This window comes from Drosophila rhopaloa, unplaced genomic scaffold, assembly GCF_018152115.1.
Source record: "Drosophila rhopaloa isolate 14029-0021.01 unplaced genomic scaffold, ASM1815211v1 contig_155, whole genome shotgun sequence".
Lineage (NCBI taxonomy): Eukaryota > Metazoa > Arthropoda > Insecta > Diptera > Drosophilidae > Drosophila > Drosophila rhopaloa.
Genome location: NW_025335034.1, coordinates 4036844 through 4061288, shown reverse-complemented (window position 1 = coordinate 4061288; position 24445 = coordinate 4036844). Strand labels below are relative to the sequence as shown.

The 24445-nt window shown below is 40.7% G+C and overlaps 1 protein-coding gene across 3 annotated transcripts; it reads left to right on the top strand.

The window, feature by feature from the left end:
• Positions 1-1436: 1436 nt before the first annotated feature.
• Positions 1437-23019, top strand: LOC108042300 (mucin-5B). 3 transcript variants are annotated; one of them, XM_044456960.1, is made up of 7 exons: positions 1437-1511; positions 3454-3898; positions 10271-10842; positions 16336-16570; positions 17297-17964; positions 18610-18715; positions 21824-23019. In XM_044456960.1, exons 2-7 carry the CDS (start codon positions 3838-3840, stop codon positions 22129-22131), a joined length of 1950 nt encoding a protein of 649 aa, XP_044312895.1. In that variant the 5' UTR covers positions 1437-1511; positions 3454-3837; the 3' UTR covers positions 22132-23019. The 3 variants fall into 3 exon arrangements, with proteins under 3 accessions (XP_044312895.1, XP_044312894.1, XP_044312893.1); XM_044456959.1 differs by having other exon boundaries at positions 1441-1511; positions 3447-3898; XM_044456958.1 differs by having other exon boundaries at positions 1444-1511; positions 3463-3898.
• The last annotated feature ends 1426 nt before the right edge of the window (positions 23020-24445 follow it).

Below are 24445 nucleotides of genomic sequence, written 5' to 3'. Positions count from 1 at the left end.
AAATATCTATAAAAATCGTTTTGTAATTTAGTACAGTAAGTGAAAATCCACTAGATACGAATTGGTTTGTTCAAAAAAGCTGCCTAAGCCCATATAACAGCCCTATAATTAACTCTCAACATGTCTGTATTACTGACAAATGTTTTTGAGTAATTCTTTTAGGTATTTTCAATTTGTACAAAAAAAACAATTAGCCTCGGGTCTTTCAATAAAACAGCATAAAGCAAAACAAAGGAATGTATGTAAAAACCGTTTTAATTTGCCAATGATTGTGTGTGGCCGTGGGTGGTTCAATTATTTAACTACATAAACAATAAAAATATTCGCAATTGTATGTGAGGGTGGGGCCGTATTAAAAAGTGAATGTGTCTTCTGCATATATGCAGCCATTGTTTTACAAGCCTTTGTGGGGTCTAGGGCTGGGATTGGATGGGAATTGGGTTGGCTGGTGGGGCGCGGTGGTGGTGGGTCCAGATCCGAAACTGTCAGTGACAGCACTACGTAAGTAATTTCGCGCATATGTTACGGCCAGGGGGCGGGGTGGGAGCTAGGGAGCTGGGGAGTCATCATCAGGTTCGGCTTAAAGCCGGAGTTCGGCATATTCATGGCTGCTGCACACGACAAATTGAATTTTATGCAAAAGCTTCCGTTTTTTGTGGCCCTCTCCTGAAGCGAACTCCACCCTTCAATGTCGCGAATGTCTTCGCAGTCTGCGGCGACATCTATGGCCATTTCGTCTGCATTATAATTTGGTCCTTTGTTTTCCCAGCCGCTTGCACTGCTCCCTGCCAGCCCGCAATATCCGCGGCTATCCCTGTGTTTTGCACTTTGCCATGGCATATCCGCCCAAGATGCGGTTTTCTCTGGCTGCTGCTGCTGTCCCACTTTCGTTCGTATCCTTTTCATCCGCTTTGTTTTTGCCCCCATTTTTTTGGCCAGCACTTTTTCGAGCATTGTGCAGGCGCCTTTGGTTCGACGTTAATGAGGAATTATGTTATCGCACTGTTAAGCTGCTATAAACGGTGGTATGATTGCTGCCTCTTTTTGCCGCCAACCCTTTGTCTTGTAATTGACATGGCTTAAATGATAATGTCGGTCTTACTTTGGTTTTATGCATTCCCAGACTGAAATTTACATAAAATCTAAATGAGTAATTTGCCTAACTGCTCAATGCATAAAACATGCCCAATAACAATGGAGCAGTTTACCCGTGTAATTGCATTTGTTTCGTTGACAGACTCGGCAAAGTTAACAGTCCGCGATTTTAAGCATTTGTGCAACAGTAAACTCTCGCTTACATTGCCAGCATCGTGTTCTCTTCCGCTGTTACCACATATTGCGTATACGCCACCGAGCCGAACTCTTCGGCCAACTTCGGGCCCGATTGCTTTGGCCTGTTAAGGTGTCGCCAGTTGGCTTAGTTTACTTTTAGCCGGTGCCAAGCGTGGTTCGAATCTCGCTTCACAGCCGCTGAACGCAGTTCAAACAGCCTCCACCGAGAATTATAAATGGTTAATATTGGCAGGGATCTTTGACATATAATGGTGATCAGACAAGTGCCGCAATCAAAATATTACAGTTCAGTGAACATATTTTATAATAATCCAGACAACAAAGAAAATTACGAAATACCACTATGGAAACTAAAAACAAGAAATATACTCTTTTAATAATTCAAGAAATGAAATCGCTTTGTTCACTATGCCCAAATGACATAAATAAATTATAATAATAAAAATAGTAATTTTCGGTGCTTGAGGAGAAAGATCAGTTAATTCTTATTATTTTCTGTTAAATTTTTGTTTCACCTAATCCTAGCGATCGTGACCTTAATTGACTATCATTGGAATAACCATATTTAAAAATAAAGTACATTACGTTTAATAACTCCGAAAGTGCTAATAAAAAACAACTACTTTTATTAAACTTAAGAACTTATAACCCCAGACCTAAACTAAGCTGTAGCGATTGCTTCGACAACTTCAACTGCCACAATAATCGTATTAAAATAATCATATAAAATAATAACGAATTAATGACACAGTTACGGAATTGAATGGCAATCAAAATAAACTAAATTACAAGACATAGGAATTTCCCGCTTTCCACGTCGTCGAGCAGGGGCCAAATGTCTGAGTGTTCGAGCAGCAGATGGCCAAAAGCAAGACCAAGACGGACAGCAGTCAAAAGTCGAGGATGCGGAATGCGAATAGAAATGGGAATTGTGTTAAATCATTTACACTTCCGCTGCTGTTTTGTTTGTGCAATCAATTTAATATTATTTGTGTTATCCACGCTCTGGCCCAAGGTCCAACTCGTTCTTCTCCTTGAGGCATACGACCCAGTCGTCCGGAACATTACATTTGTTTAACATTTGAGTTAACGCTTCATTGGGCCACCTACTCCACTGCCATTACTTATGTATGCCTGGCATTTCTCAAACTCCGACTGTGGTCCGACTTCAAGCCCATCTGTTGGCAGAGACAAAACAGCATTTAAATCATTATTCGCAGCCAGACCTGGCCAGCCCGACCTACCTACACCTACAGCTAGGCTAGCCATCGAGAATCCTTTCAATTCATCCTGCGCGTGTCCTGCATCCGTAAGTTGGCCCGATGGGCGTGTCCGCCCGCCTGGATGGCCATATGTACTCCTTTTACGCCCCACTAAACACCCGCATAAATAAATTTCGTTAATGCCGAATAGTCTGGGGCGTAAAAGAAAGATGAGGTAACACAAGCAGCCGCAGTAGCTGGGAAACCGAGCCAGCGATGCCAACAGAGGTTGGCCAAATGGAATGCCCCAGCTTACACAACAACATATGTTTGCGTTCCAAGGACCTTATTCGCCAGCATTTCGCCAAAAATGCTTGAGCTTATATTTAGGAGAATTTCGCAAGCTTTTGAGCATTTTGGCATGTTATTGTTTTTAAAAAGAAAGAATTACGAATCTTAAAATAGTATTAACATATTTTTATTTTCCCCACTTTTTCCATTTTCTACAAGATACAGTAACTTATCTTAATAGACTTCTCAATGAATTATTTAAAAACGATATTCAAAAAATATTACCAAACTATTTCTTTCTTTTTGACTTTAACAATGGCATTTTTTAATAGTTCAGAAATATGTAAACTCGTATAGCAAAAACGTGATTTTCGGGCCGGATTTTGAGAAGGGCGAGTAAAACGGGAACACCTTGGTTGGGCAACTAATGCCAAGAGCACCCACATTACCCAAGCCAAGCGAAAACTTACACAAACATATCAAAAACAGGACGCGGGCAAAACGCCGGCCATAAACTGGGACACGGGCCAGAGCCAGAGAATTTAGGAATACAAGACCCCAAGCGTAGAATAGGACCCAGCTCGACGGGCACATTGTGGGAATATTTAAAATTGGCCACGTGTTGTTCTTGCCGCTCAGCTTCCCATACGACATTTTCAGCTTTTAGTTATTTTAGATTGGCCCGACAAGCTTACCGTGCAAGTGCAATTTGAAAATATGTTAACCCTGCGATTTTGTGCGCCGAAGAAACGCCAGCAACGCGAAGGAGAAGAAGATATTGCAGCAGTTCGTGTCAAGGCGTATACGCGATATTAACAAGAGCAACAGCCAACAACAGCGGAATCCCCGCCGAGGCAGGGATAAATTTACACAGGCTCCAGCGGCCCAGCGCCGGCAGACAGCCAATGTGACCCAGTTAAAGCCAAAGGACTTAGCTGGCCAAGGACCGCGAACCAAGGAACCGAATCGGGAGACCGAAACGCGCGATACACGTCCAATCCCAGACTCGACTCGACACGGAGCAAGGATTATCAATTTGCTTGGCACTTTAATGGAGCTCGCCAAGATGCCGAGGCGCCTGATCCTGCTGGCTCTGCTCATCTGCCTGCCGGGTAAGCTGCGTCAAATATGAAATTATTTCTCACGATACATTTGTCGCATATTAAATGACTTGCTCCCCATTCCTCCGCCCTTTCCCGAATCTTTTTCTCATGTTTTCATGGAAAACAATTTGATATGCGCGGCTTAAAAGCATTTTGTGGGCGAATTTAAGGCATTTGCTACCGTACATCCTTGGCCTTTGTGCATATTTTAGCGCTGACTGTCTGAGGTAAGGGGAAAGGTGCGCAAGGGAATGGGGCTTTGCTTCGAAATTTTTTGCTTGGTTTGTCAGGGTCAATTTAAATGATGTTGGTATTTTTGCATGGCAGCTTACGCTGCTGTAATTTGTTTTCTAAGCCGTAGATTTTAGATTTGGTTTTTTCCAAACTTTTAGTTCATCAATCATTAAAACCTTAAAACTTAAACACAAATATAAGACAATAAATACTGTACAAAACTAAAACAGTAAAGTTAATAAGTAAATAGTTAATAAAAACATAATTAACAAGAAAATAAGCCAAGTTCGGCAAGCCGAATTTATCGACAGGCAACAAATTTTTCAATCATGATTTTATAAGCTATTAACATATAATTCCCTCTGCAAGGGTATAAAAATAAGAAATTCAGTTTTAAACAAAAAGAGAAAGAATTGAAAGCGCATGAGCTGGGATGCTGCATATAACAAATGTATCTATGGCAATTATGTCAAACAGATGACTGATTTTTTTAAAATTTAAAATCTAAGGCTGAAACCTCATATAATTACTATATATGTAGTGTAGCGAATATGTTGAAAAAAAAGGAAGCTATGTCGATTTTGCATTATCTCCCGCTATATGATATAGTCGTCCGATTTTTTTAAAACGTAAATTGTATGCATTTAATTGTAAATTATAACTATTCCTGTGAGAATTTCTGCACACGTTTAAAAACAACCAAGTTCTGTAGAATTCCGTGTTACTTTCCTATTTATTTCGCGATTTTTTCTATGAAAGCTATATGATTTAGTCATCGAATTTTTACAAAACTGTTTTTCTGAAATCGTTAAAAATTGCTATATAACAAACTTATTGGTATAAGTCAAGAAGCAAGGAAGCTTTAATATTATTTCCTTTTCTGGCCTGGGAACAATATGATATAGTCGACCGATCTGCCAAGTTTCGACTTAGTAGAAACTACGTTTACAACTAAGAGATTAGTTTGCGTACAAACGGGCAGACGGACGGCATGCGAACATGGCTAGATCGACTCCCGTGGTGATGCTGTTTAGGAATATATATACTTTGTAGTGTCGGATACAGCTCATTCATAGCGTTGCAAACTTTTAACTGAAATTATAATACCAAAGTAATTAAGGCTTGCGAAAACAAACGATGCAAACGATTTTTAAAGGGTGGCTTGAAAGCAACATTGCAATCGGTTATATCGCTTGAGCGGTTAACTTTTCCCATCAATTAATAGTTTTCCCAAATTGTCCACGATTTGTACCTTTCCCTTGAAAAAGGAATTAAAAAACCCCTTTGAGTGAGCCCTTGAGCTACAATGTGCAGAAAATAAAAGCCGAAAATGGACTGAGGGAAACAAGAGAGAGAAAGGTAATTAAAATCAAAATGGCAACATGAAAAGGCAGAAATTGCTAAACTAAAAGTTAAAACTAAAGCATAACGAAAGTGACTCTCGACATTTTCATCAATGAACCAAACTCGATCAAACGCTGCGTGCCCCCCCACCTGCCCCATCAGAATTTTGTTTTTTCAATAGAAAAGTTTGGAAAAAACTGCAGCAAGGCCGAGTGATGGGGGAAATATCTGGAGAGGCGAGGAAAGAGCATGAACTATGGCGGGGCGCCTCTGGATGCTTTAAATTGTGTTAAAAGCTCGCAACTTTGGCATCCACCCCCCGGCGTACCCCTTTTTTATTTCGCCCTTTGCCCCCTCTCGCAAGCTGTTCAATTCTTTTGGCCATGAAAGTGATTGACGAAACGCTTGAGGAGATTCAGCCAATTGAACGGGAAATAACAACAATCAGGGTAACAAGCGGGGCAGAAGGGCGGTTGGGGTAAGCGAAAAGTGGAAGAGCAAAAAAAAGTTAAGAACTTTTTACTTTTGTTTAATCAAATCCAGCTGCCCAGTTGAGCATCATTGAATGCTTGTAGCGAAAAGTGAAGTAACTCAGAAGGGCCTGCCCAAAACGGACCCGACTCAACCGCAGGTTCTGCCCCCGCCCCTCGAAAGCCCCCTTTTGTTGGCTTTTTGGCCGTACAGCCTTGCGGTGGCGATAAGTTGCTCAAGTCTCGGGTTATTCTCCCACGAGATGCCTCTTGGTTAGCCGCCAAAGTGGCACGCCCGACTTAAACGCTTAACAACAATTATTACACAAAGTTACGGCCTGCTTTTCGGCCCCATCCTCCTGCGCCTGTGTTGTCATCATTATGGGCGAAAACTAGGCTGGCATTTTGATGAGAGTGTCCGGCCGAGAGTCCTCCTGGCATCGAGTTAACTCGAGGTGGAGGCGAGAGATTACGGCGCTCCATAACCGAGGCCGGGCGCCTTGGGGTTAAGCCAATTTCCACCATCATCATCACCATCAGCCTCAGTATTAGCCTCATCATGCCGGCAACATGCCCATCATAATTAGGAAAAGTGTCGAAATGTTGTCAGCCCGAGACGGACACAACGGAGGCGCGCCCCGGACATCAGTCAGCCCGCAGGGGCGCACACTGAAAGAAATACATATTGAGGAGATTTCGCAAATTGGCGCACTTAATATTATATTTGTAAGTCTCGTATATTATTCAGCCACAGTAATAACTTTCTTTCGAGCTCCTATATATTTAGATTTAGCCCGTCTACAATAAGAACACCGAATGTTTATTTTATTTTATTGAAGGGATGTCCGTGAAAATGCGGAATTCCCTTTGATATCTTAAAAACAATACTTCTACCGTAGACATTTAAATCAATCAAAATAGTATATTTACTTTTTAACGCAGGACTTGAGAAAGGAAAAAATTAAAAGTTTCGCGGAAAATTAAAATTGGTTGATTCTTTGTTTTGATTTAGACAAATCTGTCCCAAGTTTTGACGTCAACCGAATGGGTTATTCTTGCTAAGGATCTTGTTAAAATATTGAAAATATTTTTAAAATACTAAATAAATGTTTTTAGACGATATTCTAAACTGGTTTTACTAAAAAAAAAATGTTAGTATAAATATTTCTTTTGAAAAATTAATTGTGTAAAACCGAAAAGCACTATAAAAACTTAAATAAATATGTGTGGTGTTGCTTGAAGTTCGTCTTAAATATATTTTAATATTCAATTCTTTTTAAGATAGAGATTGATAGATTTCACACAAAGGGCTTAAAGAAAAACGTGATTGCAACTTTACAATCATCAATCAATCTTGTTGGTATTTGTGACTTTCTGGAGCGAATTTTATAAGCTTGTCAAAAATGGCATTTATTGCATTTTCCGGAAATATTTGTCATTTTAAAGTTCAAATGCTCGAAAGAAGAGTATTTCATCCATGCTTAATTTTGAGTTTTCCAAATCACAAAAGAAAGGATTAAAAAATAAAAGTCAAATTCCTGCTGAAAAACTTTACCCTTCAAAATTAATATGACGCAAAAATTTCCGCGCTCAGCTGCGAATTTTCGCATTGGTTTTTCCTTGTTATTTTTGTTATTGTTGCCATAACAATAACGGAAGCGAACAAACAAAAACAAGCAACTACGCAACAATAACAGCAGCAGACAAACTTAGACTCCGGCGAACGCAACTCGCTTCCGGCCGAGGAAAGTGTAGAGAGGCGTTTGATTAAAACACTTTCGACTAAAAATGCCCGAGGGACTTGAGAGCCTGCTCGGTTAATTTTAGTGTAAGGCAGCTCAAGTTTCCTTGCAGTCCCAGCAGCTTTTCCCCCGTTCCCGAGTCAATGAAATTCTGCATGATGAGGCTCATTTTATGTGTGAGAGTTCTCCCCATCCGCTTTTCCCCGCCCACCCAGGCTCATTACGCAAGTTTTCCTCCATCCTCCATCAAGTGCTCGACTTGATTTCCCTCCTCCCCTTTCCCTTTGTGTCTCCCTTTTACATTTTTATTTTTTACTCTCGCGCACAATTTGGTTTTACAGTGGCATGGGACAGAGGGGCTGTGTTCGTGTCTGTTTTTACAACTTTTTAGTTTGCGACTTTGTTTTGGCGCGGAAAGATTAAGCAAATTTTTGAAGGCCCCGCCAGTTGTCGCGTGTCCTTGCCCCAAACATCCCTAATACCCCTATGCAGCGCTGCCCTAAATGATAATTTTTTTCATAATAATTTCACTTTATTATTTTGTTTTCATTTTTTCTTTGCACTGGCACTGTGCCTTGGACTTCCAAGTAATTCGCCTGTTTTATTGCACTTTTTTATGCTGTTTTGATTTGTTTCATCGCCGGCTGACACGCCCTTCTGTTCGCCTGCTAACTGCCCCGAATTCCTCGTCCTTTTCCGAGTGCCTTGGTCCACAAAACGGCAGCTGTTGGTTTTTATATGTTTTGCGGGCAAATGAGTTGAAGCATCTTACAGTGGTCCAAAAAATGGGAAAGAAAGAGGGCAATTTTTGTTTAATTACTGTTAATGGAGGAAAGACTTTAAATTTGACTTAAACCTATTCAAGGGGTACAACAGAAAAAGAGTTTTAAAACTAATTTAAAGGAATGAATATATAATCGGTTCCAACATTTTTTGTATCTTAAGACTTAAGGTGACGATTTAAATCATAAGTTTTAACATTCTTGTAAAAATATTAACTAAAAGCAAATGGGTCTGAATGCATTTGAAAAATAAATATAAGAAAAATAAACAGCCAACTTGGTGCCTAATTAAACTTTTCGCTCTCCCTTTTAAATCATTGCCCACTGTGCTCGAAGGGAAATGGAATTTTTGTAACTTTATTATAATCAAGTTGGCTGCAGTGCATCATTAGTGCAGGCAATTAAAAAGTTTTTTATATGCAATCGCTTTATCTTTATTGCACGTACACGAAGCATAAACATAAAAGATGATAAGCACACACACTGTCGCACAGGCACGCTTTCCCACACGCACACCGAGGCAGAGCGAAAGTCACACAGACACGCGCACGACTTGGCAGGACTCGTTAAAAGAGGCTTCCAGAGTTTTGCATTTACTTTGTGCCCGGCAAAACACGCTGAACTTGATTAGGAAAATGCCGGAATCATCGACCTCTCGCTGCTTTGCTCTTTCCACTCGAGGTTCGATGGCTGTCGAAGAGCACTTGATGGCTCCCATTTCTCTCTGTGTATCTGTGTGATCCCTATTCATTAGTTAATTAAGACCAAGTTACACACACTCTGCTGTGCATTGGCAATACATCAAGAAGGAGTATGTAAAGTGGACCGACTTAAATATCCCCGGTGTTTAATGAATTTTGTTAGCATGTAATGCCTTTATTTAGGGCTTTAAGCCCACGATTCGCTTCTTTAGATTAAAAACAACTGACTAAAGTAATTTCCTCGCTTTATTCTTCCCATCCCTTTCTTTTCACTTTTACAATAAGATTATACACTTGTTACCCTGTGAGTACAGGCTAAAAAGTTTCATTCAATTTACATCAAAGTGGAAGAAGTTATTGCCAACCTTTGGCTGACTTTTTTATCAACATACTGCCAAGTATTTTTCGAACCCAAAGCCCACCCACGCACTTTTCCTTTCGCTTTCACTGGCTGTTTCTATCTTTGACTTTCGAAAAGTTTCGAGCGAAATTTATGGCGCCAATTTGGAAAATTTACGCGTTGCATGTGTATGGGAAGCTGCAGCCAGCAATCTGCATCCGGGGAAGTCCCAAAAGCTTTCGACTCGTGCGTCAAAGTCGTATAATTTATTGTCGATTTTCGTATATATATTATTGCGATTTCAGGTGTAGGGGCGTGGCCCAGATTTCTCCACTTTCAACAGTTATCGCCTTATGAGTTGCCAAGGCTTCCAAACAGCAGTGTAAAAGCAATTATCAGCTCTTAGTAGGCCAAATACTTCTTAAAACTTTCCTGTCATTGAAAGCGCCACTCCACTCCAAGTACATGCAAATCAATTCAAGTTCGTAATTAGCTAATTAATTTCTCTTGCTCCGAAACTCAACTCTAACTTTGCCCATTTTGGGCTTAGGTGGGCAGCCGAAAAATGAAGATTAATTTATTGAACAAAACTGTCGGGGCCGTAAATCGTTTTAATTGTCGTAACGAGTATTCCAGATAAATGGGGATCATGGCATTTGAAATATATATCTAAGCCGCTGGGGGGGACAGCGGACAGAAAACAAAACACTTAGTCATTAATTTCCACTCACAACCTATTCATTTTCCTTTTTTTCTCCCATTATCCAGCCATCAGAGGGCAGTCGGAGGAGACATCAATATTAAACAGCAACGGAACAAATGGGCGAGCATTTCAAAGGACTCAATCAAGGCGCGAGGCATTAATTCCGGCGACAACGCAAATGGCCCAGGCGGCGGACAAAGCCGGCGCATTTGGGCCAACAATGGCTGCAGCTTTGGATGCAGCCTCGTCCTCGAATCGCTCCCCCAACAATGTCGCCATTAATAACATTAGCAACAATGGCGATCAGCGGCTGACCGCTGCCCTCGAGGCGAATCTGATTATGAGCAATCGGAATATCCAGGAGCAGCACAGCTACAGAATCACGCAGGACAACGCCACATCTGCAGGAGCGGCAGCTTCGACTGCGTTGAATGCAACTTCTGTCGATGCCACCGCCACCGCCACCGCACCAGCAACAGCAACAACCACAGAGCCTGCCACAACGACGCCAACAACAACAACGAGGCGAACAACCCGTCGACCGGTGGCAACAACAACGCTGAAGCCACCGCCAACAATAGATGATTACCAGACAATAATTAGCCAGGCCGGCACCCATGCCTATCTGCCGTGCAATGTAAGTTGAGCAGCTACACCGAGCGGAAAATAGCTCCCTACTCTGAATACATTTCATTCCCCCTTATCAAAGACAAAAATGTGAATTTAATTGGATCAATCCAGTAACTCAGCTTAAACGAACAAAGTATTTACAAGTAAAAATGTTTCTGCAGGCACATGTTGTTAAATACACCCAGAGATATTATTTATTTTCAAATGACTAAGTCCAGAAAGCTGGTATTGATTAAGCCCGTATCTCCAAAAAGAAAGCAGGGAATTGTTTCTTGGTTCAATGAATGATGACTGATAAATAGCCGCAGTGGTTATTGTTTCTTCATTTGTATACCTGTCATACAATTGATATTATATTTAAATTATCTGATTTTAGTTCCAGCTAAATTCAAAACTTTATGCTTGTATTAACATTTTGTGTAACTCAAGTATGCAATTTAATACTTAATGTTGCTTGATTTAATGAATGATGACTGATAAATAGCCGCAGTGGTTATTGTTTCTAGTCTATCTTCATTTACTTTTGTATACCTGTCGTACAATTGATATTACATTTACATTATCTGATTTTAGTTCTAGCTTGGGAAGTCTTAAATTCAAAACTTTTTGCTTGTGTTAACATTTTGTGTAACTCAAGTATGCAATTTAATAGTATAGGATACTAGGAACAGCATTGTTATCGACTAAAAAATATAGTCATTCACCTTTTTTCGTGTGTGCCTGTTGTCGGCGGTCCCTTTAATTAGGCAGAGGACCTGATCATGTTCCACTGTTGAAACCAGAATGGAGAAATGGGAATGCTGCCAAGCCAACTCATGAACACACAAAACTCTGGAAGGCACAATTGGGGGGAATTCGAGGTAGAAATGGCATGAAAATTTCCTGGAAATTCAATCAGCCAATTCAAGCAAACTCTTTCATGCTCCTTTGTTTACCGAGCAATCCATCAGAGAGAAGTTCTACGGCAAATTGTTGGCAGTGCAAATATTTACAAAAGCATTTTATTAATCATTGATAATTTATAATAAGCAGATACTGAGTGCCTACTTGGTTGAATCAGTTCTCCAACAAAGGGGCTGACGGGCGGCGGAGGAAATGGAACCCGGGGGATGTGGCATCGATTGGCCCGACTTCCGCTCTCCTTTTTTCGCCATTTTAGAGCTTTGAACTAATTTACGCTGGCCGCTGTCGGAACTGAGCGAAAACAAAACCGGAAATTGCCAATGCTGATGTCGATGCCGCGCCCTAGCCAAAGGGCATACATAAGCAGATGAATACACTTGCGTACAGTTTTAAAATTTGGAAAACTATAAGTATTAGGCTACAAATTGGGGATGTTCAAAATAATCGTTATAGTTTACATAAATAAAGAAAGATAGATTTTAATAAGTTCAGCGCGAAATTAATTTGGAATATTATTATTATTATATTATAGATGGTTCTTAAAGATTGGGACATTAAATAGAAGAAATATTTTTTTTAGTATTCTACAAAACTTCCTCAAAAGGATTTTTTCAAAGAAAATCGCCACATATGACAAGATACCTTTTTTTGCGTTCTGAAGCTTATATCCTCTTTAGGGATATATTTTAGTAACCTTTTTATTCAGATTTTTATCGTTAGGTTTCGCAGAAATGTATTTAACAGATAGCAGGAAACCTCTTCATAGATTCGCATGATGAAGTTGATCAGAAATATACCCTTACAAAGAGTAGGATGCAGAAGGAGCTGAAGGAGACACATTTTTGTTTGGAGCTGCTGAAAAACGATGACCTATATATTTGACACTATATACGTTTACACATCCGCTTAGTACATAAGTATATATTTATGTACGCACAAATAGAGGGGAGTGAGAGAGGTCGAGTGTCCCGGCATCCGCTAATAACTTAGTTACCCATCGCTCCTTGGCGCTGTGCCTGCAGCATCCGCGTGGTGCATCCGCACATCCGCACATCCGCGTATCCGCGTTTCGCATTGCAAATTATAATTGGCGCTGCTGGATTCTATCGCTGCCACTGCCAGAGTTACTATTTACTGGTTACTGTTTGGACAGGAAATTACTGCTGAACCGTGCAGCAGAACTTAAAGTTGCAGGAATAAATATTCCGCCCAACTGACGGCTGCAGATGCACAAACGCAGAAGCGAACATACTCCCTTGAGATGCCTATTCAAAGGATCTGAACTGAAAGGAAAAGCGGCGGAAGGATGTGGTGTCGAGTTAATTAAAAGATGCAGCTGAGCAGCAGGCGTGGGCGTGAAGGGTTATATTTACTTACCTTTGAACAGCTACATTTAATTAATTATTTTTCTAATTTGCTGGTATCATTCCTTGCATTTCTTTTAGTAAATTAAATTAAAAACATTTTTTATTTATTCAAATCAGTTCAAATTTACTAAAAGTAAATGCCTTACAGAGGGCATGAGTTTAAAGTATTCATTAGCTTTGGCCATTACATTCCAAGAATAATACATCAGGAAAAGGGATTTTTTTAAATCGAATTTCTTTTAACATATTCAGAGGCCTAAATAAACAAAAATGTTAAGTTTCTGTTTATACCTATTAACAAAAAAGGCAAAATATAATTTTATATTTTAGAAAAATTTTAAGTTTAATAGTAATGCGATTCGATTTCAGCTTTCATAAATATGCAACCTCCCTGCCGGCTAAATGTTTCCTCAATCGTCAACCTTCCCTGCTCAAATTGGAAAAACAATCTACTATAAAATATTTATCAGATAATTTCAGTACATATACACAATCTCCGATATCCCATATTCGCTTTTGGCTGTTGGCACAGCGCATCTTGTATATTTATATGCCCGGAATAATCTTCAAATCTGCTTAAACCTAATCAATTAATAATACATTTTGAGACCTTGGGCGTCACAAAGAAAGCAGCTGAAGGATAACGAATTGGGGGGTTACAAGGAGCTTGAAAGGGATCCGAAATTTGTGCAGGGGGAAAGCCACAAAAATGCTTTGCCTGCAAGCACTTGAATATTTTTTACCCAGAATCGACAGACTCTCCCCTCCATTTTCGCTGTCATTCCTTTCTTGCTTTTTTTCGGCAACTAAGCGAAAAGTTTTCCCTCATTTTTGTATTTTTTTGTTGCGCTGTGTTATTTTGGTGAAGATATGAAAGCAGGCACTTTGAGGTGTATTGTTGTGTGAAAAGAAAGAGGAAGACGCGGCACAGAAGACAGAGAAGAATCAACAAAATAAAAGAAATTATTTGCAAACAAGTTTAGACGAAAATTCGCAATGTTATGAGCAAACTTTGTTGTCTGCTCGACTGTGATGGAAAACGATGCTCACGCGGATTCTCAATCTGTAGTGGGTAATGACGACAGTCGGGGGAACATAAAACCCATCGCGAAGAGGAAGTGGATGAGGATATGGCACTTGCCAGACTTTGGACCCGGATAACCCGCTTCGAGGAGGCGATGTGACACAGTTTTCGGGGAGTTTGAACTGCGGCTAAAACTAATTAACAATATTTAAGCGGCAAACACTCGGGCATCGTGATAAGTGCGGACGGGCCATCACTTTACGGCGGAATTAAACGCAACCTACACAGGCAGGGAAAATTTAAATTAGCTATTGCCAGGCAGGAACCTGTTCGAACCGAAGTCAGGCCACACAGGGATATTTGTCAGCCGCAAGGACAAAGGAGCCGAAGCGGCAGGAGACCTACTTTCACTTGCCACGTACTCGAAGTCCTGACTTGGCTGCCTGCCCAAGCTCATCGGCCTCACTGGATAAGCATCTTCACTTAATACCGAGTATAATGTCGATGCTCAGCCCGATAATAATGTCCTTAGAGCCAGGACACTCCTGGCGGAGACCGTGGCGCAATTTAATAAACTCCCACACCGCACAGTGGCTTCCATCGAAGACTTTTTCGATTTTTTCAGTTATCTGGGCAAATCATTTTATACTTAAATTCTGCATTCTCATGTATCCACTGGGAAGTTATTAATTAAACGGGCCTGCCAATGAATGTGTCACGCATCTATAGGTAATGCGTTAAATTATGGTATTCAATAAAGGCAGCTAGATAGATTAAAAGCTTACTTCCGATTTTAAGCCAGAAGGAGAGCATACAATACCCGTCAATCAGCTCTTAAAAAGGTATGCGAAATATTAAGGCAAAATTGTAAGAGCCCTTGTAGCTATAAAAATTATTATTATTATCTTAGAGAGTTTTTAATATAACTACAAACAGGGGAAAGAAAATAGCAAAGTTTTACTTCGAAGACAAGAAACACCATTTGCTTAAACAAAAAATTAAGGTTTAAAGACACTAGAGACTTAAGAACAGGTATATGTTTAAGTACATAGCCTAATGCGAACCATTATGAGAAACTCAAAAGGTTCGAACATGGCTCGTTAACGGAATGCTTTGAATCAAACTTAAGACAGTTTAAATAGTCGCCAATGTTGAATAAATTTCCAAGGAATCAAATCATTTTAAAAGACAAAATATGGGATTTTCGTAATGATTGCGTTCTCCCCCTGCAGGTGTCCAAGCACTCCACTCCATTGAGTTGATTTGTCGACGCAGCGGAGATGATCATATTCATTTAAAGGAGATGCTTTCTGACAGCACGTGCTCAACCGACAATAACAGCTCGACTGGGTGTCCGTGGGGCTTCGTCGCCTCCACTTCCTTGGCGACGTTCACAACAACAATGGCGGCAACAACAAGCACATAAAACGCAAATGATTATAGTATCTAATCATGACGTTGTCGTCGTCGCCTTGGTCCTTTGAGTTCCTCGTTGTCTGGGCCCTGACACCGACAATGTAGTTGATGACAGTGGTTCAAAGGCAGTCATTTGCCTCTGTCACGACGCCTTCGTTCGGCCAGTTACCACAATAGTTCCCCTCCAATAATAAAACACTGAGAGAACGGGGGAGTTGTCTTCGAGGACTATGGTTGAACTGAGAGTTAAGTTTGCCCCGCTCAACTGGTTGGCTATTTGTTCTAGGCCACTGTAATTAGAGGAAGGCATGCCAGTTGTTGTGAATCCATATTTAAATATTGAGATATATACCTGATGGTGGGTGGAGGATTTCAGGGCACTTCCGTATCGATGACTGGCAATTTAATGTGTATTATTTTGTTTTTGCTGCTCTGAGGCTGCCTGGGCAAATTGCCACTAAATTATTATTGCCATTATTGACAGAAATGAATCGTCGTTTTGTTATCGTGATTGTTTACCGCCCTGCCAGGGATCCCGACCCCCTTTCACCGAATTCCCCCCGTAAAGTTTACCAAAGTATATACAATTGAGGTAGGGCAACGCAAACAAGGCAAAGTTCTGCTGACATCATCATCATCACACTGACCAATCTCCAGGGTCGGAGAGCTGGGATTTACTGTTTGAATTGCTTTTTGTGCGGGGATAATTGAATTAATTTTAAAAATTGAAGCCCCCAATTGGTATGAATTCCCGATAATTGAAAGTAAACTTGCTGTCTCATTTGGGCAGGTCAAGCAGCTGGTGAAAAAGCCGATATCCTGGCTGCGGATGAGGGACGGCCATATCCTCACTGTGGACCAGACCACCTTCATCGCGGATCAGCGCTTCCAGTCAGTCTTCTCCCCGAATCCCGAACGTTGGTCGCTCCAGATCAAGTACGTGCAGCTCAAGGACGAGGGCACCTACGAGTGCCAGGTGTCCACGGAGCCCAAGGCCAGTGCCATTGTCCATCTAAGGATTGTGGGTGAGTATGGATGCTAAGCTGGACTTTTGCAGCCTACCTATTGGGGCACATAAGGAGTGGTTGAATAAGTCTAATGAAGTGGTTTCCCTGTTGAACTATATTTGAACTTACTTATGTTTAATTTGACGGAGAAGGAGCAAGAAGGAGCACCTACCTATACTATGCATTTTTGGAACTGGGCTTGGTTATTTTATGTTAATTACTTAAAGGTACAGATAAAGTAGTTTATATTCATTCAGGTCGCATAGACCGAAGTCTTTGTAGCCCACAAAAATAGTTTTTTTGTTTATGGTCTTTTGACAAATTTAGATATTCTTAAGCAACGCCGAATATTTAAAATAAAAATTGTCATATTTAATATAAATTTATTCCACATTGAAATTTAACAAAGAGTATGTATGTGAGCAGCAAAAACGTTCTTTCTTTTAAGTTATATAGCCCCTGCACAAATTGAAAAGCAAGAGTAATGCATATTCTAGGCTAATCCATTCCCAGACTCTCTAATTCACTGCTCAAACAATCCACTGACCCATTGGCCTTCAGCCGCCGAAACCGATGCCAAAATCAAAACCCAAACTCAAACTCAAATCCCTGACCACACCTATAAATCTGCAATGGCAGAGACAATAAATCAATGACCGTTGCACTTTCGAAGGCAAACTCGGGAAATGTGTGTGAGAACCTGCACTGACTACATCCAATTCACTTTCTCCCTCCTCTTTGCAGAGCCGAAAACCGAATTAATTGGCGAGTCAACGCGACATGTGAAAGCCGGAAGTCAAGTGAAATTGCGTTGCATAATTAGCCAGGCTCTGGAGCCGCCGCTTTTCATTAATTGGTTTTACAATCAGAAGCAAATCTATTTGCATAATCGTCGCGGTTGGCGTACGGAAATTGAACGCATCGATCTGCCAGCGGAAGTGCCGACCACGACAACCACCACTACGACAACCACCACCACCACCACCACCACGGCAGCAACACCATCGACAACAGCCGCAGGATCAACGACAGGACCAACATCCTCGGAGTCGCTTAATGGTTTAGTAACCATAACACGTTCATATATCTTAGATGCCATCGCCCAGAATGATGTGGCAGGGGCAGGAGTGGCTTTTGTCACTGAGACATCAACAGCTCAGCTGGTCGCCGAGGTGGATGCCACATCTTCGACTTCTGGGACGACGGCAGGAGCAGGCACACAGCTCCACTCCTCGGCCACTGCAGCATCCTCGGCAGCCGCAGCAGCAGCAACAACTGCAGCAGCAACTGTTGCGACAGGTGACTCCACGGCAACAACCACCTGGCTGACAACATCGGAGGCGGCAGCAACAACTGCCGCCACAACGACAACAACCATGCTGCCAAGCAGCAGTTTCATTAAGCAGATAACAGTAAGTGGCTTACCGCATTCCGCCCCTCTACGTCTCCCAATTTTCTCCCTGCAAAACGCCCCCATTAAATGCCTTTTCATTACGCAAATTGGCGCGAAAGTGAGGCAGGTAAAATAATTTATATTAAATTCTTATTGTCAACGTTTGTCAAATTATAATTTTTATTATGGCCCCAGCAGTTCACGCCTGCCACACTCGATCTCGTCTGTCGTCAGTCTCGGCAGGGCGATAATATTTCCCTATAGAAATACAGTTAAACATGTATAACCCCCACTAAAATCAATTTAAAAATAATTTGGTTGCCTCTTAAAACTGAAGTAAGGTTTTTTTAGACCAAATCGCTTTAATGGTTTTAAACATGACGCGATGATTTCAAATATTCACAATTTATTAACGTTTTTTAATCTTTACTTTAATAAAAAAATTATTCAATTTTTTGTTTGTCTTCGAAGACGAATCAAGATTTAAAACACGGCAAAATGATTTCAGTCGACTGTATTAAATGATCGACTGAATGATAAATAAATCCTTTTATAAAGACTAAATAGTTTATAATATATGTGGCTAGAATTATCGAGGCCTGACTGTACCTGTACCCATATATGCGTGCTTCTGTCTGAGTGTGCTCTTATTTTATCATTGCAGACGGCTTCTCTCATCATTCCGGCCGTAGTCAAACTGGATTCCGGCAACTACACGTGCAGCCCCTCGAACAGTGCGCCCCGCACCATCGTGCTCCACGTGCTGAACGGTGAGGGGGAGGGGGTGTAAACGGGCGGGTGGCTGAGTGGGTGGTGGCGGTGAGGTCGTTGGCGGGGCGGCTTTAACTGTTTGTCTGTCTGTACGGCAGGGCAATTGAATTAAGTTTTCATTTAGCTTAATTGAATTTTATTCGGATGCGTTTGTGTTTGGTTCGACTTTTGATTTTCGCGAAATAACCGCACAGTGAGGCCAGCAACTCCGAAATCAGTTTCACCAATTATGATTGTAAATTCAACTTACCAGAAACCGAAAGTTTGACAACAAAAGCGGCCGAAACTCAGAAAATTTAACAAATTTGTTTGTTTCCGCTTTTTAATCCCCAGCAACCACTGTTCTAGCCATTTGAGAGGTTTTCATTTTGTTTACACAATTTTCAACGATGGCAAACACAATGGCAGCGAAACGAAACGAAATGAAACCAAAAACCAAACCAAAAGAGTCGAGACGACCAAAGGAACAGTTGCAGTTTTATTGTTATCTCGAAATGGCCACAATTGCGTTATTTGCTCAATGTCCGCCGGGCAACATGGACACTGTTGAGTCCGAGGACCAAGGACGCCTACAACAATGACAGAGATGCTGGAGACTACGATGACTGACCTATAAATGTCGCTACGTAATGGTTATCTATCTGTCCAGTTTTCCATCTCACCCTGCTCTGTTTGCCTCTCAGTTGGCTTACACCTAGAAAAAAACTATACCATATAAACATTTTCCGTGGCTCTTAATTGAAATATTGGTCATCTGGTCAGATTTATTTTATGAGCAATAACAAAGTATTAGGTATTACCATGCGCAGTAAACTTTTTTCCAAAAATGTTCACATCACTCCAATGCGTTTTAATTACCTTTTAATAACAACATTTAATTTCGTTTCCGAACAAAAAGTTAATTTCCACTAATAATATAAACACCATAACTTTCGCAATTCTCTTTGAAACCTATTTTTAGTTGTGGAATGATGCAATCAGTTGAAAATTTGTGTATTTTTCCCGTGTGTGCTGGGTGCCACAAATTTCGGATTGCATTTAAATCGTTTGTCCATCACTCCCGCAGGCAATGTTGTCGTTCCTATTGCCGATCCAGTTCCTGTTCCCGGCTGTCAACTCCGACATGTGCTCGTCGGGGCCTGTGTTTGTGTTTGACTGCTATTTGTAGCCTGTCGTTTTCCGTTTGGAGCACGCTACTTAAAGGCACTCCAGCAGCTGACAATACGGTTCGACAGTGCCGAGTGTTAACTCACACTCGCCCGAGATCCGGCAAAACAAATGCCGAGCGATTGTGACTGATGACACCTGACGGGGGACAAGGACTCGCAGCAGGATTTTGGGGCAGACAGGTACAAGTTTGTCGCAGGCCGGGGACGGAGTGACGATTGTCGGGCTACAAATAATGGCCATAAAAATGCCGACCTGTCTGCGGGCAACTTTACGGGCTGGAAGCCGTGGTGCCGTCGAGTGGTGCTTGTGTCTAGGTCAGAAAGGGCAAACAATTGTCAAAGAATTTGTGCCGGGATTTTAAAATTAAATTCACAATTTAATTTGCTGTGAAATGGCTGCAATGTGGGGCCAGAGCAAACATCATTTATAACAAGGAATTAATGTATTTTTAATATTCGACTAATTGACGCAGATAAAAGAAAGGCTTACAGGGCACTTGCCACGAGTTTTTTGTTGCTGTTAAGCTGGGAAAATGAGTGAGAGCATGTTAAAGCCGAGGATAATAAAAAGCAATGCTCCAGAGATATATGTGGGCGTGGGCGTATGCGTGGGCGTGGCCGCGTGTGTGCCTGGCTGAGTGCCAGACAATAATGAAATTTCAGGCGAAAGAGAGGCCCACTTCGTCCCTACTTTGCGCTTTTTACATAATTTTAATAACATTTTCCACGAATCGTGTGCAAGTGCGAAAAGGTTAATAAACTTAATGCCATTTCTGCGGCACAATTGTTGTGGCATATAACAATTTTCGATGCTGTTGGCGCAGCGTTGTGTCATGACAAATGATTATTAATAACTTAATGATATTATCATTTATTTATTCAGGGATTTTTATTTTAATTGCGCTCTTCTCTGTGATTTATTAAATCAGCTAGCCTGGCCCTAGCCCTGCCCCCTCGGTGGCATAATTAATTTGCTTATTCATTCGCACTCGGCCCTGCGCTTTGTGAAGTGGCAATGTCAGCGTGCGGTTGGCTTTTAAATTTATTCAAGTTTAATTATTTTAAATAAGTAATTTCATAGATATATTCGACAAGCTGCCCCCACATTGCATAAATGATTCCGCAGACCACAGCTCGTTTTAGGCTCGTTTTCTGATGACTCGCATGATTTTGTTACCGTTGCCGTCGGGAAAATGCAGTGGTTATGGTAATTGATACCGGGAGGGAAAAGGAAAAGCCAGTGCTGCGAAACTCATAATTAGTTTGGCTTAATTGTGGTTAGCTTGCAGACTCCATACTGACATGAGAACTTCGAAGGAGTCGAAAGAGAAATTTAATAATCTTCATGGGCTTAGGTTGACTTAACTTTTTATGAAGCCTAATGAAATTTATGTGTAACTATAATTTGAAGTTTAGCCTTTAAGTCATTATTTAATTTTGCTTTTCCTGACAATGAAAATTTGGCTCTAATTAGGTGCCTGTGGGATCAGGTGTTTTCAGTTTAATGCAGTTTCAATATTTGCTGTGTGCGCATTTCACGCGGATGCCGCAAAAATCCATCAGCTGTATTAGCCATACATAAAATTCGCGATTCGCCCACACGAGCGTACATAAACCGCATGCATTCGCACGGACACCCACTCATGTTTGGTGTTCAATTTTTGAATAGAAATATTTAATTACAATGACCACTTTATTTATCCAATCGAACGTGGACGAGTTGAGCCGAAGTGGAGTCGGGTCTGGGTGGATTTCATTTTTAGTCAAAATTGATTGTGATAGCTGCGGATTGGGTGGGTTTTGAGTTTGGGAAATTGGGCGGATTGCAGAGTCATTATTGAATATTTTTTGCCCCAATGGCGGGATTAGTGACGGCGCCAAAAAACCGCAACATTCTGTGCTCTCAAATAACTTGTTCCACTCCGTTCTGATCGGCAGGTGAATATTCCGCCTCGGCCATTAAGTCGGGCAGTGTCAGCTGGAGTGCGCTAATTGGATGTCACGGCTATTTGCACTGGCGGAATGTTTCAACGCTTCTGACGCTTTTGTGGATTATTAAATTTGCACTGGCCAGGGACATCTGCCAGCCGAATGCCAGCAGAGCCACCGCAAGGACATCGGGCGCAGGACCTGCAGGAGGAGGAGCAGCAGGAGGAGCAGGCGGTGCAGGACCCAAATCAGGGGTCGGCTTCATCAGAGACAGCAGCTCAATTAGTGCCACCAAAGTGTCAGAGGACAAAACTTGAGTTGCCCTCAGGCTCTCGCCTGGTTCCTTGGATTTTACGCTATAAATGGGGCTACAAAATAAGATTTTACTCGATTTAAAAACATATTATCACAGAGGAAGGAGGACACCCATCATGAAGGCAATATATACAGGACTACATCCATTAAATATTTTAATAAACATACTCGATTTATGTTTCTTCTCCATCTGAGTGTAAATTAATATTAGAAGTCAAGCTTATGTTCCGGCATATCGTATATTTTGATTAAAACGTTGCAAGAATTGTGTAAATAGAATGCACAGAACTCGCCTTTAAAAGATAAGAACATTTTCCTTCTGTTTATCAATTGGAATCTGCCATGGTTGTATCATATATAAGTTAATAATTCACAAAGAATTTGGAAGGATTGAGATTTCAAATAGAAATCACAAAAAAATGCACAGGCATCTGCTTTTGAAGGAAGTTTTATGGAATTAAATCTAATAGTTCGACTCATTAGCGCAATGACGACTTAACGAGAAATAAATTATCTTAAAATTTCTTTGGTTTCCTTGAGCTATAAATTGTAAATATGTATGTATAACTTCAGGTATATGTATGAATACTCCTGATTTCTTAAGACCTAAAATCCATTTATATGCATAAAGAATAATGATAAATGAATATTGAATAACAGTGTAAATAAGCGGGTGTTACTGCGTTCCATTCAAATAAATAACCAAAGCAAGCCAAAAACTAAATGTAAACATTAGTTAGTATATAAAAGACTTACTAAAATTTTAGACGCAGCCAAGCAAAGAAAAACCAAAACTTAATCAACTAAATAAACAGAACCGTAAGGAGTTGCTCCAACGTTGCGTATACTTGATTTGCAACATCAAATTTTATGGAAATGCAAATAAAAATTTAAATGAAATGAAAAATCAATTGAAATGATATGAAGTGTTTGCAATAATTCTTAAGCCATAACGAATAAGTGAAATACAAATAAATAAAATACAATTTCTTCAATGGATTCAAATCGATTATTTTTTGAAATCAATTTGTATTACTTTACACACTTGATAACCATTGGACAACCAAACAAATAATTTTCTATTTAAATTCTTGTCAAGCTAGAATACAGGAAATCCTTTTCTAAAAATGCATTCTATCATCATTCTAGGTTCCAGTCACTTTACACAGAATTACAAACGTCGCCTCCGAACTGCAGAAATGGTTATTAAATATTCATTCATGACTTTGTCACCAACCACACACAACCGTGAAGCGTCTAGAAAAAAACGGGGGACAAAAAATAAAAGAGGAGACACAATTTATTCTCACTAACAACGTATTAAGCTGATGCAAAACCGGGAAGCTTGGCAAACCAACTGGATGTCAAAATATTTCCACCAACATGGCCCAGCAGGAAACTTTTGTTGAAATAAAATCCACAGTAATTTTCTGTGGTTATTGGGCAGGAAGAAGGCGTGTCCATGCATAAACCAACCGAGAGGGAGCTATATGTCGGGATTCAGATTATTACTTATTAAATTCAGCAGACCATGCCCTTTTGTGAGTTTTAAAGCATGCCTTTACATATTTAATTTTAATTCATTTTATTCCTCTATAGTGGAATGAATGATTACTTGCTTAAATAAAATTATAAAAACTAGTCAAGCTAGTTATCTTCTTCTTTTTTAAATTAGTTGCGGATAGAAGCGCCACATTTTCTACCAAATGAAGGACAAAAATTGTCCATTAGCTGACCTAGATTGTGCCAGCTTGAAAAATTATTATCATCTTGAAAGGTCTTCGGCGCCATTTAGTGCACAACATGAGAGTTTACTGGGTGGACGGTCCTTAAAGGAAAATGAAAAGTGTAAGCAGAGAGAAAATCAAAATGAAAATGAAAATCGTTTGTGGCATTTGTTTCAACAAGCGTACGCAAAGTGGTTGACAAGCCGAGAAAAGTGGAGTGATTCAGGTGACGACCCCTGCGCGGTGAGATGAGCAAGAATATGGCATAAATCAGGCTGTATATGGAGCCATTCCTATCCCCTTTCCCTTTCCCCTTCCCTGTCCCTTCGTTGTCAGCCAATCATAGTTTTCACACTCTAGTTAACATCATTGTCACCGAGTTTCACTCACTCCCAGCTTCTGTACATACGAAAGTAGAGAGGAAAAAATTGGTTGACGTTTGCAGTTTGTCACCATCTCTCCTGGCCCGTCCCTGTATTTGGTGCACAATTCCAACGAATTTCCATTGCTGCTTTTTGCCACCCTTTTTCGGATGGAATTCTGCGTTTGTCGTTTTTAAAATTTTACCAACGTTGACATTTAAGTTAAT